The 12,438-nt window shown below is 42.5% G+C and overlaps 1 protein-coding gene across 4 annotated transcripts in view; it reads right to left on the bottom strand.

The window, feature by feature from the left end:
- VPS54 (VPS54 subunit of GARP complex) overlaps nt 1–12,438 on the bottom strand; it is a 53,866-nt gene that overhangs the window by 4,129 nt on the left and 37,299 nt on the right. For all 4 annotated transcript variants that reach the window (XM_086743487.1, XM_086743488.1, XM_086743489.1 and 1 more), the window contains 6 exons: nt 12,113–12,176; nt 10,214–10,319; nt 6,795–6,882; nt 5,075–5,196; nt 4,884–4,964; nt 188–295 (listed from right to left, as the gene is read on the bottom strand). In XM_086743487.1, the coding sequence (XP_086599613.1) occupies nt 188–295; nt 4,884–4,964; nt 5,075–5,196; nt 6,795–6,882; nt 10,214–10,319; nt 12,113–12,176 (569 nt within the window). The remainder of the gene's footprint in view (nt 1–187; nt 296–4,883; nt 4,965–5,074; nt 5,197–6,794; nt 6,883–10,213; nt 10,320–12,112; nt 12,177–12,438) is intronic.

Below are 12,438 nucleotides of genomic sequence, written 5' to 3'. Positions count from 1 at the left end.
GCACATCCAAACACTTCAGTTCAGACCGAGCTGTCTACGTGACTGCTGTGAACCCCTTTAATGTGTGGGTTTCGCAAAGACTCAAAAAAGAATTTCCCCCCCCAAATAAAGCAAAAGTCTCTCCTTTTACCAAGTTCATGTGCATTTGCAAGGGAGATGTCACATGAATCTCAAAAATAACATTCACCTGAGTTTGCTCCTCAGGAAGGAGATCATATATAGCTTCATGCATCTTTGCCATTTGCTTGCAGATATTCCTGAAGCATGCTGAAGGAACAGGAGCTTTCACTTCATACTGGAAATAAAAACAAAACCAGTTACTCCTTTCTGCCACCTTAAAACAGTTTATAAAGGAAAATTTCCACAGCCATCTGAAGCCCTGTGTTACTAACGATGTCATGAATCAAGGTTCATTCAGAGTATCACAAATTAAAACCGTCGCTGGATATGATCTGAGCCAAGGACTCACATCATACAATTGTTTAGCACTTCCTGCTTCACAGACAAACAGTAACATTCAAATCAGTATGAAACCTGAGGATTTCCCAACTTCATCTATTCAACTTTGTTAGTCTGAGTCGCTTCTCTTGCTCACTACTGTTTGTTGGTTTCCATTACCGTATGAACTACAGACGCAGAGAGAATAATCACCGTGCCAGCTACACAGATGCCCGCCACGTGGCCTGCTAGCTTCTCCTTCGATTTGTGTGAGTCAATGGCAGACAAATCCTACCTCTGATGAATATGGCCCTCAAGTACTTCATGAGAAAAAAACCTACTTCTCTAAGATCACATACACCCATATTTCTCAAGAAACAAGTAAAGGGAAGCATAAAGAAATGGAAGCTCCTGAAAACTCAATATTGGCCACTAAAAAAGAAAAAAAAAAAACCAAAACACAAAAATGTTGCAGAAATACCTTGGAAAACAAAGTAGAAAACACCTCTTCTCCCAGTCACTGAGATCCAAGAAACAAGACACTGGAAACCACCAGACCGCAAGAGATTTGCTACAAAAGGAACAAAATTCTTACGTTCCCACCCTGGATAGGGAAGATCTGATTGTGATTTCAGAAGCACTTAGAAGAACTGTCCCAGGAACAGCAAAGCCAGCTCTTCAATTCCTGGCAGAGAGGCCGTGCTAGCGCGGGCCGAGGTTCAACACTGGTCGCCTTTGGTAGGGTGGCACTTCCCCACAAAGCCTTGCACAATTCAATGGAAGAGCTGAATCACTATAACTGAATTATTTACACACACATGGGAGCAGATGCTCTCTCTCATGCTAGCCTGAATTGTGAAAGAGAACAAAGCTTGCCTGAGTGCAAGAGGAAAAAAAGAAACGGGAAGTTTTGAGAAAGTCTATGGAAAAGCCAAACGAATGACCTAATTCTAACAGAAGTGGCAGAAAAATAGTGCTTTCTGGCCCAGGAGCCCTGCTCCCTGCGTGGGACAACTGCACAGCGTACAGGATTGTGCCTCAAGATATGAGAGTCAGGCCACAAACAATTTACAATTTACCAGTCTGCTGTAAAGCCAAAGGGAACTGGCAAGCTGCAGCGATGGCTCTTGCACGACTACAGACAAATCAAACTCACTACTGGGATGGGGGAAAAGCAACAGCACCAGAAAGAAATACGAGTTCCAGCCCTGCAAGGTGCTGGCCATTTTGATCTCCAGCTAAGGTCAGCAGCGTGTAATACCATGAGGGGTCAGACAAAAATTTACTGCTCTTCTGTCCAAACAGTCACAAGACAGTAAGCTCCAAGAGAAGCTAAGAACTCACACTGAATTTTTTCCACGAACATTCATCCCTTTTTTAAAACCCATGCCTTTTTCACTCGTTATTTACAGCTGTTATTCCTGTTTTATCGCCCTGCCAAAGTTAATAGACAGATGCTGCGAACTGCCTGTGATGCTGTGAAACGCCTCGTGGAGCGCACGGCCTCATCGTGGCGGCGCTGTGTGAAGATTGCTCGTGTTCCACAGATCTCCCAGAGGGAAACAGAGCCTGGAAATGCGAAAGTAACTTGTCCGTGTTACTGTTTGTCTCCTACAAAGCAGGTTTCTAGACCGTGCAGTACTTGTTTGTAAAGCATGCTGGACACGCACTGCTATGAAACTTGCTGGCCTACTCATTCAGATTTACACACTTTCAAGGAGGAGACCACTTTATCCACACGGCACTGAAATATCTGGACTCTCACAAAAACAGACAAAACAAAGAACATACTGACATGCCCATTTCCAAATTTCCTGTTTTCATGTTCTTCACAGCCTTCAGTGCCAAGATTTCATTATTGCAGGAACAAAATGAGACCAATTACAGGGTATGTCAGGAATGGAGGGAAATCAACACATGGTCTCCTTTTCTCCCTGTGTGGGTTGCATTCACGTGTGCCAGGCACCCTCACTCAAGCCTTTAAGAGCACTAAAGGACAGCAATATTCTCAGTTTGTATCTTGTGCCAGCTCTCAAGAGAAGAACGGGCTGTAAAGATGAAAGGACAATAAGGGATGGATACTTACTACCTACCATCTACGTGCACTTGTGCAAGGCATTTGACACTGTCCTGCACATTGTCCTTGTCTCTAAACTGGAGAGACATGGATCTGGTGGACGGACCACTTGGTGGATAAGGAATTGGCTGGACAGCCACACTCAGAGAGTGGTGGTCAATGGCTCCAAGTGGAAGCCGGTGACGAGTGGCGTTCCTTGGGGTCAGTACTGGGACCGGCCCTGTTTAACATCTTTGTCAGCGACATGGACAGTGGGATAGAGTGCACCCTCAGCAAGTTCACTGACGACCCAAGCTATGTGGTGCTGTCGACACGCTGGAGGGGAGGGATGCCATCCAGAGGGACCTTGACAGGCTGGAGAGGTGGGCCCGTGCCAACCTCATGAAGTTCAACCAGGCCAAGTGCAAGGTCCTGCACCTGGGTTGTGGCAACCCCAGGCACAAATACAGGCTGGGTGGAGAACGAATTGAGAGCAGCCCTGAGGAGAAGGACTTGGGAGTGCTGGTGGATGAGAAGCTCAACACGAGCCAATAATGTGCGCTTGCAGCCCAGAAGGCCAACCGCACCCTGGGCTGCATTGAAAGAAGTGTGGCCAGCAGGTCGAGGGAGGTGATTCTGCCCCTCTACTCTGCTCTTGTGAGATTCCACCTGGAGTAGCGCGCCCAGTTCTGGAGCCCCCAACACAAGACGGATGTGGATCTGCTGGAGAGGGTCCAGAGGAGGGCCATAAAGATGATCAGAGGGCTAGAGCACCTCTCCTATGAGGACAGGCTGAGGGAGTTGGGGCTGTTCAGCCTGGAGAAGAGAAGGCTCTGGGGAGCAGCCTTCCAGGACCTAAAGGGAGTTTATAGGAAAGACAGGGAGAAACTCTTCAGCAGGGTCTGTTGTGAAGGGAGATGTGCCCACTCCTTGCAGGGGAGTTGGCCTAGATGGCCTTTAAAGGTCCCTTCCCACCCAAACTGTTCTATGATCCTATGATTCTAAGAACATAAACCATGTTACTGGTTTGTTGTGGGCTAACTTGTTTAGTTATCAGTAATCTAAACTCTTGCATTTGTCCTTTATTTTATCCTTTAGATAAGAGGTAAAGTGACCAAAAAATCCCTGTTACTTCAAAGACCAGGTATTTTTATATGGGGAAAAAAAACCCCAAAAAAGCAGCAAATCACTATCTGGATTTTTAGAAAAGGGCATAAACATGTTTTAAAAAGTGTAAACACAACAGGGGGCGGGGAATCTTAATTTAAGTGCTTTGGGGTTTTTTTCCCCACTAAGTTTAGGTAACGCTATTTGATAGCCCAAAGAAACACATGAAAAGAAAAAGCACAACATAAAATAAACAACAAAATAATAGGATATAACAAAATAATAGAAACAGCAAGGAAGACAGAAATGCTGCCTGTTAGAGCTGCCTCACTGCAGCCCCCACCAGCCGGTCCCCAAGCCATGCTCCACCAGGGAGATCCTGTGCTTCTCACGAGCTCCTACAAGGACGAGGTTGGCACAGGTTGATCAATCAAATTAGTCAGTAAAGAACTGTATTCTTTTCTCTCATGAAACAGCTTCTTATTTTTCTTAAGAGCATAAGATTCAAAGCAAAACATTGAGCTTTAAAAGCTCATGTACTTTATCTATCAGATCTGTGGGCCCAGGAGGTGCCACCTGGGAGCAGTCTCTCCGAGTGCCATCTGCCTCGAGATGAGTCCAAGTGAGTGGATCCAGCCCAGGACCAACATGTTCCACTGACAAGTGTTCAGCCCCCTAAAAAACACTAAGAGCACTTCATGGGACAGCTATTAGCACTGCTACGCAGCAGGAACTGCTAAGCACAGACCTCTAGTCCCCAGGCCTGCAGCCCAATAGATGGGCTGGTCCTTCGCCTCAAAAAAAAAAAAAACCAAACAAACCAGTTTCTTCCTTCTCAGCAGTTTTTTGCTTTTTCCTCAGCTGCAGGAAATTACATGCTCCCCACTTCCAAAGAGGCACAACGGGAAAAGGAGGAAATGGGAACTGGCTCAGCCTGACTGCAGACAAGAGCTGCCGGTGGATAAAACTGCTGAGGGTAGGAGAGCACTTCAGCTTCTAAACACCAGAGCATCTGCGCCAGCCAAAGCATTTCTGTCACTGCTGAAGGAGTAAACAATTTTTTTTTTTTGGTGGAGTTGAAGGCAAATGACACCCAGGTGGCAAATGTTAAGACAAAACACATTCCCAAGTCCAGCAGAGAGCTTTGTGTTTATACAGTTTAAAGAAGTTCAAACAATTCCTCATAAGGAAAGTTTAAGACTCCATTTGAAACATCCAGACTGTACACAATGAGACCTCCAATTGCAATTTAGAGTGTATAATTATTTCCATAAATCATTACCTTGGATAATAGTTTGTCAAATAAGCTATCCATTATGGCAACGAGCTTTGCTGAAATTTCAGCTATGTGGTCGTGATAATCCTGTAATGGAAGAAAGCAGGTTTTATTTACTATCTGATGGCATTCATATTCTTAAGAGTACAGCAAAAAGCAGAACTTTGTGTTTAATTAGGAAATGCCAAAAGAATTACCTTTGTAATGTGGTCAAAATGCCTGAGCATGCTAAACTGCTTTGGCTGCAGTCGAGCTTCAAAATGAGCCCTGATAATAGGAATGTAGTGTACGATTAGCTGTAGGCAACGTGAAGAAAGGGCTGTAAATCCAGATGTGAGAGAGGGAAAGAAAAATAACATAATTATTACAGAACAGTAATTTTATACAGACTGTATCTCCTTTAACATAAATAAGAGAACTGACACCAAAAAAAAAAGAAAAAAAAAGAAAAAAAGAAAAAAGGTAAGCATTTGTTTCTACTTTCCACTGGGAAACCCCACCCAGTGAAGACGCCAGACTCGTACCTGGCTATTCACACCCAGCTTCTGTAAGATAAGGGATAAGGGACTAATTTTACAAGAGGCTTTAAGTGTCTACTTGACATTTTGAGCCCCAAGCACATGCAGACATCACAAGGACCTCAAAAGACCCGACTCATCAGTTACCTAACCTCAGCAGCCATATTCTCAAGGCATCAAATGTTTCTTCTGTGGGAGGTGTAGATAAACACTCTGCCCTGCCAGTGCTTGGCTGCCCAGAGCCAGCTCCCGCCTGCAGTGCCGGCAGGATTCCCAAGACTGAGCTTCTCCTGTGCCCATCAGGGCCTGAGCCAGCAGCAGGACAAACGGTGGTCACCACATTGGCCAAGCCTTCTGGAGCAAAGACCTGACCGAGCTTTTCTCTGCTCATTTGTGTCTGCTCCAACACCATGGCCTGTGACCCCTTGGGAGGAAGCCTCTCAACCCATCCTCCTCAAGCTACTTCCTTTTAAAAAGGGAAATGCAGACTGGTAATCAGGACACCTAGAAACATGGGAACTGCAAGTTCAAACACCTGCTTCAACCCATCAACCAAAGGCTCTTAATTTCAGGAGACAGTTTAAACTGGGAGTCTTGAGTAGCACCTCAGACTTTTCTGTAGCATGGAACTGGGCGCCTAGTTCTCCCCAGCTTTTCAGTGCAGGTGTGTAACTTGGGTCTGGTAATTCAGCTAAATAGCTGCACACTGAAAATGAGAAACTCTTAAAGCCCAAATCACAGTTTAGATTCAGCACACAGAGTCTTAAGTTACCTGACTGCACAGGGACACTCAGCCCCATAAAGACTATCTAAATTCAGAGCAACCCACAGAAATCATTTCGCGCGTTACTGACACGCGGTTATAACCCGCAGGAGCTGTATGCGGACATGGCGTTACAGAATACAGCACCACGGGGCAGAGGGGACAGCACAGCTCAGCAAAACGCAGGAAGAAACAGAGGTTTGGCTGCATTCCTCTACCTACATACCTCCAATCTCAAGATCTGAACACTAAGCAGCGCCCAAGCATGCCAAAGCCACAGCTGAAAAAGTAATTACACCTTTCCATAGTCAAAATATTTTCATGGAACACTGAGTATTTGCCTGTATATTTGTTCTTATGCTTCCTTCACGTAACACAGTGAAGCTTTACGTTTGAAGTTATCCAGTAGACAGCAAAGGAATTCGATGGATTTTACTGCACCCCTTAATCAGACAATTCACCAGCTTTTACAAATACGTTTTACTCTCTAACCAGCAAGGTCTCATCATCCTCTGTTTTCCATGCATGGCACCACAACACAAACATAGCTTATCATAAATGTTTAGGGGGGGTTTGTGTTTGTTTGTTTTTAACAAGCAGAGCAAGCTTTGACATTTTAAATACAGAAATCCTTACCCAGGTTTTTTGTAGTGATTGTTTTCAAACCAACAACTTGTAATGCACCAGCTCCAAGCACTAGTTGGCAACTTCTAGAGTTGAAATACTGTGAGAAAGAAAAAGATAGCGAAAATGCATGCTAACTCTTTAACAACTGCAAACAACCACAGTTTAGAAATATCACCAACAGAATTCTGCAAGATTAAACACGTTATTACGAAGGCCAGTACCAGAGTTTCACATACTTCTTACTACAGGAGCCCACAACTGTTAACCAGCAAGACAAAAGGAACTTCTTCACCACTCTCAGTACTTATTGGCCCATAGTATTTTTTTTACTCAGCTTATGCTAAAGCACTCAAGGCAGCATTTCAGCAAAGGGAAGTAGAAATACTGTTATTAAAAACAAAAGTTAGCCACTCAGTGACTTCAATTCAGGGACTAATTTCTGCTTCTCTATGAGACCTTTGGGTGAGGCTTCTCTCAGTGTGAAAGAAAAGCAGCAAGTCAGACTTGCTGCAGTCTCGCTATGTTCAGCCTTACTTTGAAAGCTGTACACAAGAACACCTTTGTACTAGAAATCTATAAAATGTACTTATCAAATCAGGGCCTTGGATGGAGTGAAGGATAAGGATCTCACTAGTTTTGCTAAGCAGAGTACATAAGTGGAGTATCAGAATGGAAAATATCACAAGAACAAGCTCCTGCTCTGGCTCTAGACCTTCCCCACTGCTGATGTTAAAGAAGACTTGAAAGCACTGAAATTCACTGCTGCTGAGATGGCTGAATCTGTTTGCAAACCTATAAAACACCAAGATTAAGAAATCACGCACAGATGATGTTAAGCCATGTCAAAAACCATTTCTGTAGGAATTCTAGGTATAGTGGACAACTCATGACTTCACTTTCCTAACTTAGTTCCAGGAGAAAAGTTACAAAATGCACACAGGTCAGCAAGGTCTCTGGACAGAAAGACACTTCCTGTTAATATATTCTGCCTTATTTTTGAATCCTGCTCCACCACTCAGCTTGAGACACCAGATATTCTAGATTGGCTTGGGTGACACAGCAGAGATGAAGGAGCCATTGCTGTTGTCCCTGATTCCTGCTCTGAATGGAGAGCAGAAGTCCCAGGGCTCATGTTTGAACAGAACTGTCCTGTTCACACTGGGGTGGAAACTGGGAGGCAAAACCTACAGAGAGAGCTGGCCCTTTCTCCTGCACCTGAAGAAAGATTCACAAGGAATTGTGACAAGTTTGCCCTACAGCTCATCTCTGCAACGCAGAGGATATCCCTCCCACAGGGCTTTTTTTTTTTTCGACCACAATTCTGCTCCACAGGTCTTGCTTCATGACAATGCGAGAACAAATCCAAAAGTTTCAACCCTCCTTCAGTAAAAACAGGAAAGAATTTTTCTGGTTATTGTCCAGCATCAGTCACAAATCTCAGGACCACCGTGGTGGAGGAGAGGATACGCTGTGAACACCACACATCTGCTTCTGGGCTGCCAGAGTAGTGTATCCAGGCCCAGAAAAGCAACTGAGACCTAGTGCCGCAACTGAACCTGAACTACACATGGCCCCTGACCTGAGATGCATGATCTACTCTGCTCTCAGACAGAAGTCAGCATCTGAAATTGTCTGACATTCACTTCATCTCCTCCTCCTGAAAAGCAAAACCTTTTCTTATGCCTCCTGGTGGACTTTAGAAGTAGATCCACTGAGCCAAAGTCAGATATATCCTACACAGCCAAAGCTGCTCTGAGGTATTTAGCTCAGGTTAGCGCCAACTCGTTGACTGTGTGGCAGATTAAAAACATGCTCTATAAAGGATGACAGACACTGATTCTCTCCCCCTGCCTTTCGCAGATACGACTGTTACCGCTAGCCTGTTGCAGGCAAAGCAGTAAGGAAGCAGCATACCTGAAACATCAAAAGAGCAACACCCCCTCCTTGTGACTGCTAGGAGGAAAGCATGTCTGCATTCCAGCACCACGCCTGCCAACCTTCTCTTATCTGCACCAGCTAAATGACTCCAGTAATTACGATCATGTTCATACACAGATGCCATTTCACTCTGGTTGCAGCCAAATGTTCCAGAATTTCATTACCTGGGAACACTTTGCAGCTTCCATTACAATAAAGACTAGCTCTCACTACTTTCAAAATTTGCTAGCTCTGACAGTTGTCAAATAAAAAGTATAGCGATCTGCAAGGACACCTTGAGTGGCTCTTACATTGTTCAAAGAGTAATAAATGACCTTTTGATTTTTCTAGCTGTTCTTGTCATCTCTCTAACTGATGGCACCTTGCTGCCAGACAGGAAATACAATAATTAAACTACACATGATGTTTCAATACCAAGGAATAAAAAACACAAATGACTTAGAGCTAGAATAAGATATGGTAGGGATAGAGAAGTAACACAGAGATGCAAATCTGGTCAAGTTTGAGGCACGTACTGCTGTTCTGCCTGCCGAGAAAAAGGTGCTGCAAGTCTCAGGTGAAGTAGCAGCTATAGAAAAGAGGTGAAGAGAGGTATCCCCAGTCCCAGACTGATTTGATTCATCTTGGATGGTGCTTTCAAAGGGGAAGGTTTGTGGATGAACCCAAGTAATGACTACAGAGAGGACTGTTCCTGCACCTGGTTATTCGGCTAAGAACTACCAACAGGAAGATTACTTAAAGGTCCATTTCCTTGGATGTGCTGCCTGCCTGCCTGCCACCCACCCCTCCCTCCCCAACTTATGTAAAATACACTCTTACAGAGTAGAATCTGTTGATCTTTTACCTGCTCAGCTTTGGAAAAAATATATATATATAGAGATATAGATATATAGATATAAAACCAAAGTTTTAAGGTGCTTCAGGCACTCCTATTATTATTATTTATTCATATTACCTTGCAGTATCTGTTCTTTACCAGCTTTCCTCTTCTCTAGAGAGAAATAAATGATAAAACAGTCCTGGTTTTTCATCATCTTTACATTTTACAACAGAAGCTTCATCTAGTATTTATTTTTTTTATGCTTCTACTGAATATACCTCTACTGACTTGTAAAAACCAAGGAACTCGTTTCCTTCCTGAATATAGATATATCTCTGTGACATCTGAGATCAAATTGCTTCTTCTTCAGCAGCACTACTCCTACATCCAGCCTGAAGGACAGGCAGCAATGACAAACACTACTAGATGGGATTTCCAATATCCCAGGTGAACAAGAGGAAAGACAGCCTTCCCAAAATTAATTCACACAACAAATTGCATCTTTAATGCCCTTACCTTAAAATGCTACCTTATGGCACAGTAACAAATGCAATAATTTTTAGACAATTTATATCTTTTACATGAAATCATAAAAGCATGGGAACCATTTCAGAGAGCAAGACACGTTCTCTGCCCTGAACAGCCTTGATTAGCATAGATGGAGCCATACCTTCAGTAAATCAGACAGGCGGGTAAGCATGTCAGTAGTGATGGAAGGAATGTTATCCACACACTGGCAGTACTCCAGGATTATTCTTATTAACAGCAATACTGTCCTACAAGAGAGGAAACAGCCAAATATGTCATCTCAGTGCACAGGAGATGCTGAAAAAATCAAACACAGGCCAGTCGTGTTGATAGAAACCTACCTAATGCTAGAGATTCAAGCATTAAATAAACCCACTAACTTATATGAATTTGAAGTAGAATATAAAAGAAAATATGCATGAAGATGGTTATAAAGAATACACATTCCACAGAGTGGCATGTAGAAAAAGGACTTAACATATATGAGAGAAAAATCTCTGAGGTTTACTGGCATAACTTTTTAATTTCCAAAAAAGCTACTGTGGAAAAAGAAGTCTCCAAGCAGATGTTGGCAGGGGACAGAAAATCCAAAGCTCCTTTCTTACACCACTGCATCATTCTGATCAACTTTGAGCAAGTATATAAAATCCACAGAATGTAGACAACAATCACTATTGAAAATAACGTAATGAATACACTAAGGAGTCCCAAAGACAGAAGGCAGCTGTGAAGAAACAGCACCAAATATTCAAAGATGCTCAACACTTGTAATTTCCTCTGAATTCAGGAGGGACTGGAGAATTTGGGAGCTACTGGATGGAATTAGGAAGGCTCCACAAAGAGCAGGTACACTCCTTTGAATTCAAATACACAAAAGGCAAGAAAACTAAGGCAAGATCAAATGTTCAGGGTAGATATTTTAACATTTCAAAAAATAAAATATATCTTTCTTCCTTTAGGTAGTAGAGTGCAGAAAGATGATGAACAATCAACTGAAAATAAACACCTGAAAAATTTTGGTGGAACATCTTGGCTTTTTTTGGTGGATGCATTTTATTTTATTAAATACAACATAACTGTATGTAGAAGTGTGCAGAACTAAACAAATATTTGCACCAACATGAAGCTGAGCATTGCTTCATGGAGCTAAATATAACAAGCTTCAAATGAGCAGATACAGATTAATCAAACACATCGTCTATTAAGTAAACTTTGTCCTTTAAAGTATGTTGAAATGCTCCTACTTGACCTGAAATGCTCTTTCGCAGTGATATCAGCTGGCTGGCACGGAAGTTCTGAGCCATCAGCTTGCTCATAATTGAACAACGACTCATCGCCATGAAGCAACTCATAAAGTGACAACTGGTCAAAGACATTATGTAAATCAGAACTTTTAAGTTTAGGGTAAATTGACATTGGGCCTCTGGGGAGCGAGATCTCCAGATTTTACTCCCTCCTCAAGCACACTCTCATATATATTTAATGCTTAAGTCTCACAGTCTTTGGAAATACAGCATGCTTTTAAATGAATGAAGCACACGAGTATTATATATTTTAAAATGTGTTTGATACAACCAGCTTTAAGAAACTACTTTCCAATCCAAAGCAATCAGGACAACAAGAAACAGTGTATGCAGCTTCTGAGATAGCCCATATCCTATTTCTTATTCTGAATAAAGAGGTAATAATTTGGTAGTGGACTCATGTATTTTGCCAGAGATAACCTATACTGCAAGAAATAACAACAGCATGCTATGAAGACAAATTTGTATTTTCATGACTGTGTTTTCATGAAATAATTGGAAAAAAACATATTCAAGTGAAACCATAAATTTCAGCCTAGTCATTCACAGAAGAAACAGCTTCTTCATGTACAGAAGAGCTTGCAATGTTTTACAACTGAGAACTAAATAGAAACTAGCCTGTGGAAGAAGTGTTTTATTATTTAAATAAGATTGCTAAAGCTATTAGCATTCATCGCAGTTCTACTCAAAAGTTCTTGCCAACTAACCCACTGCTAATAGAAAAGAGTGCACCTTACCCAACTGTTGCATATTTTTGTCCTTCAACAATAAGGAATTCAGCTGGCTTTCTTTCTTCAGTAGCTAGACATTTTAACAAGAAAGGAAAAGGGAGGAGATGAAATAAAAACAAGCACAAAAAATGCTATTTTCTAAAAATTCAGTGTTCAATTTCTTCCTGTTCTAGCTCTTCACACACATTCATCACTGCAATATTGGCCGACAATCCTCACAAGGTAAGAATGCATTATGCATTCGCATTTTGCACACGGGGAAATAGGGCATGAGGAGAAAAAAGTGACTTGTTTGAGGTCAAATGAGGTTTCTGTGGCAAGGTAAATAATTG

This window comes from Chlamydotis macqueenii, chromosome 3 (assembly GCF_036417535.1).
Source record: "Chlamydotis macqueenii isolate bChlMac1 chromosome 3, bChlMac1.mat, whole genome shotgun sequence".
NCBI lineage: Eukaryota > Metazoa > Chordata > Aves > Otidiformes > Otididae > Chlamydotis > Chlamydotis macqueenii.
This window is presented reverse-complemented; position numbering and strand designations above follow the sequence as displayed.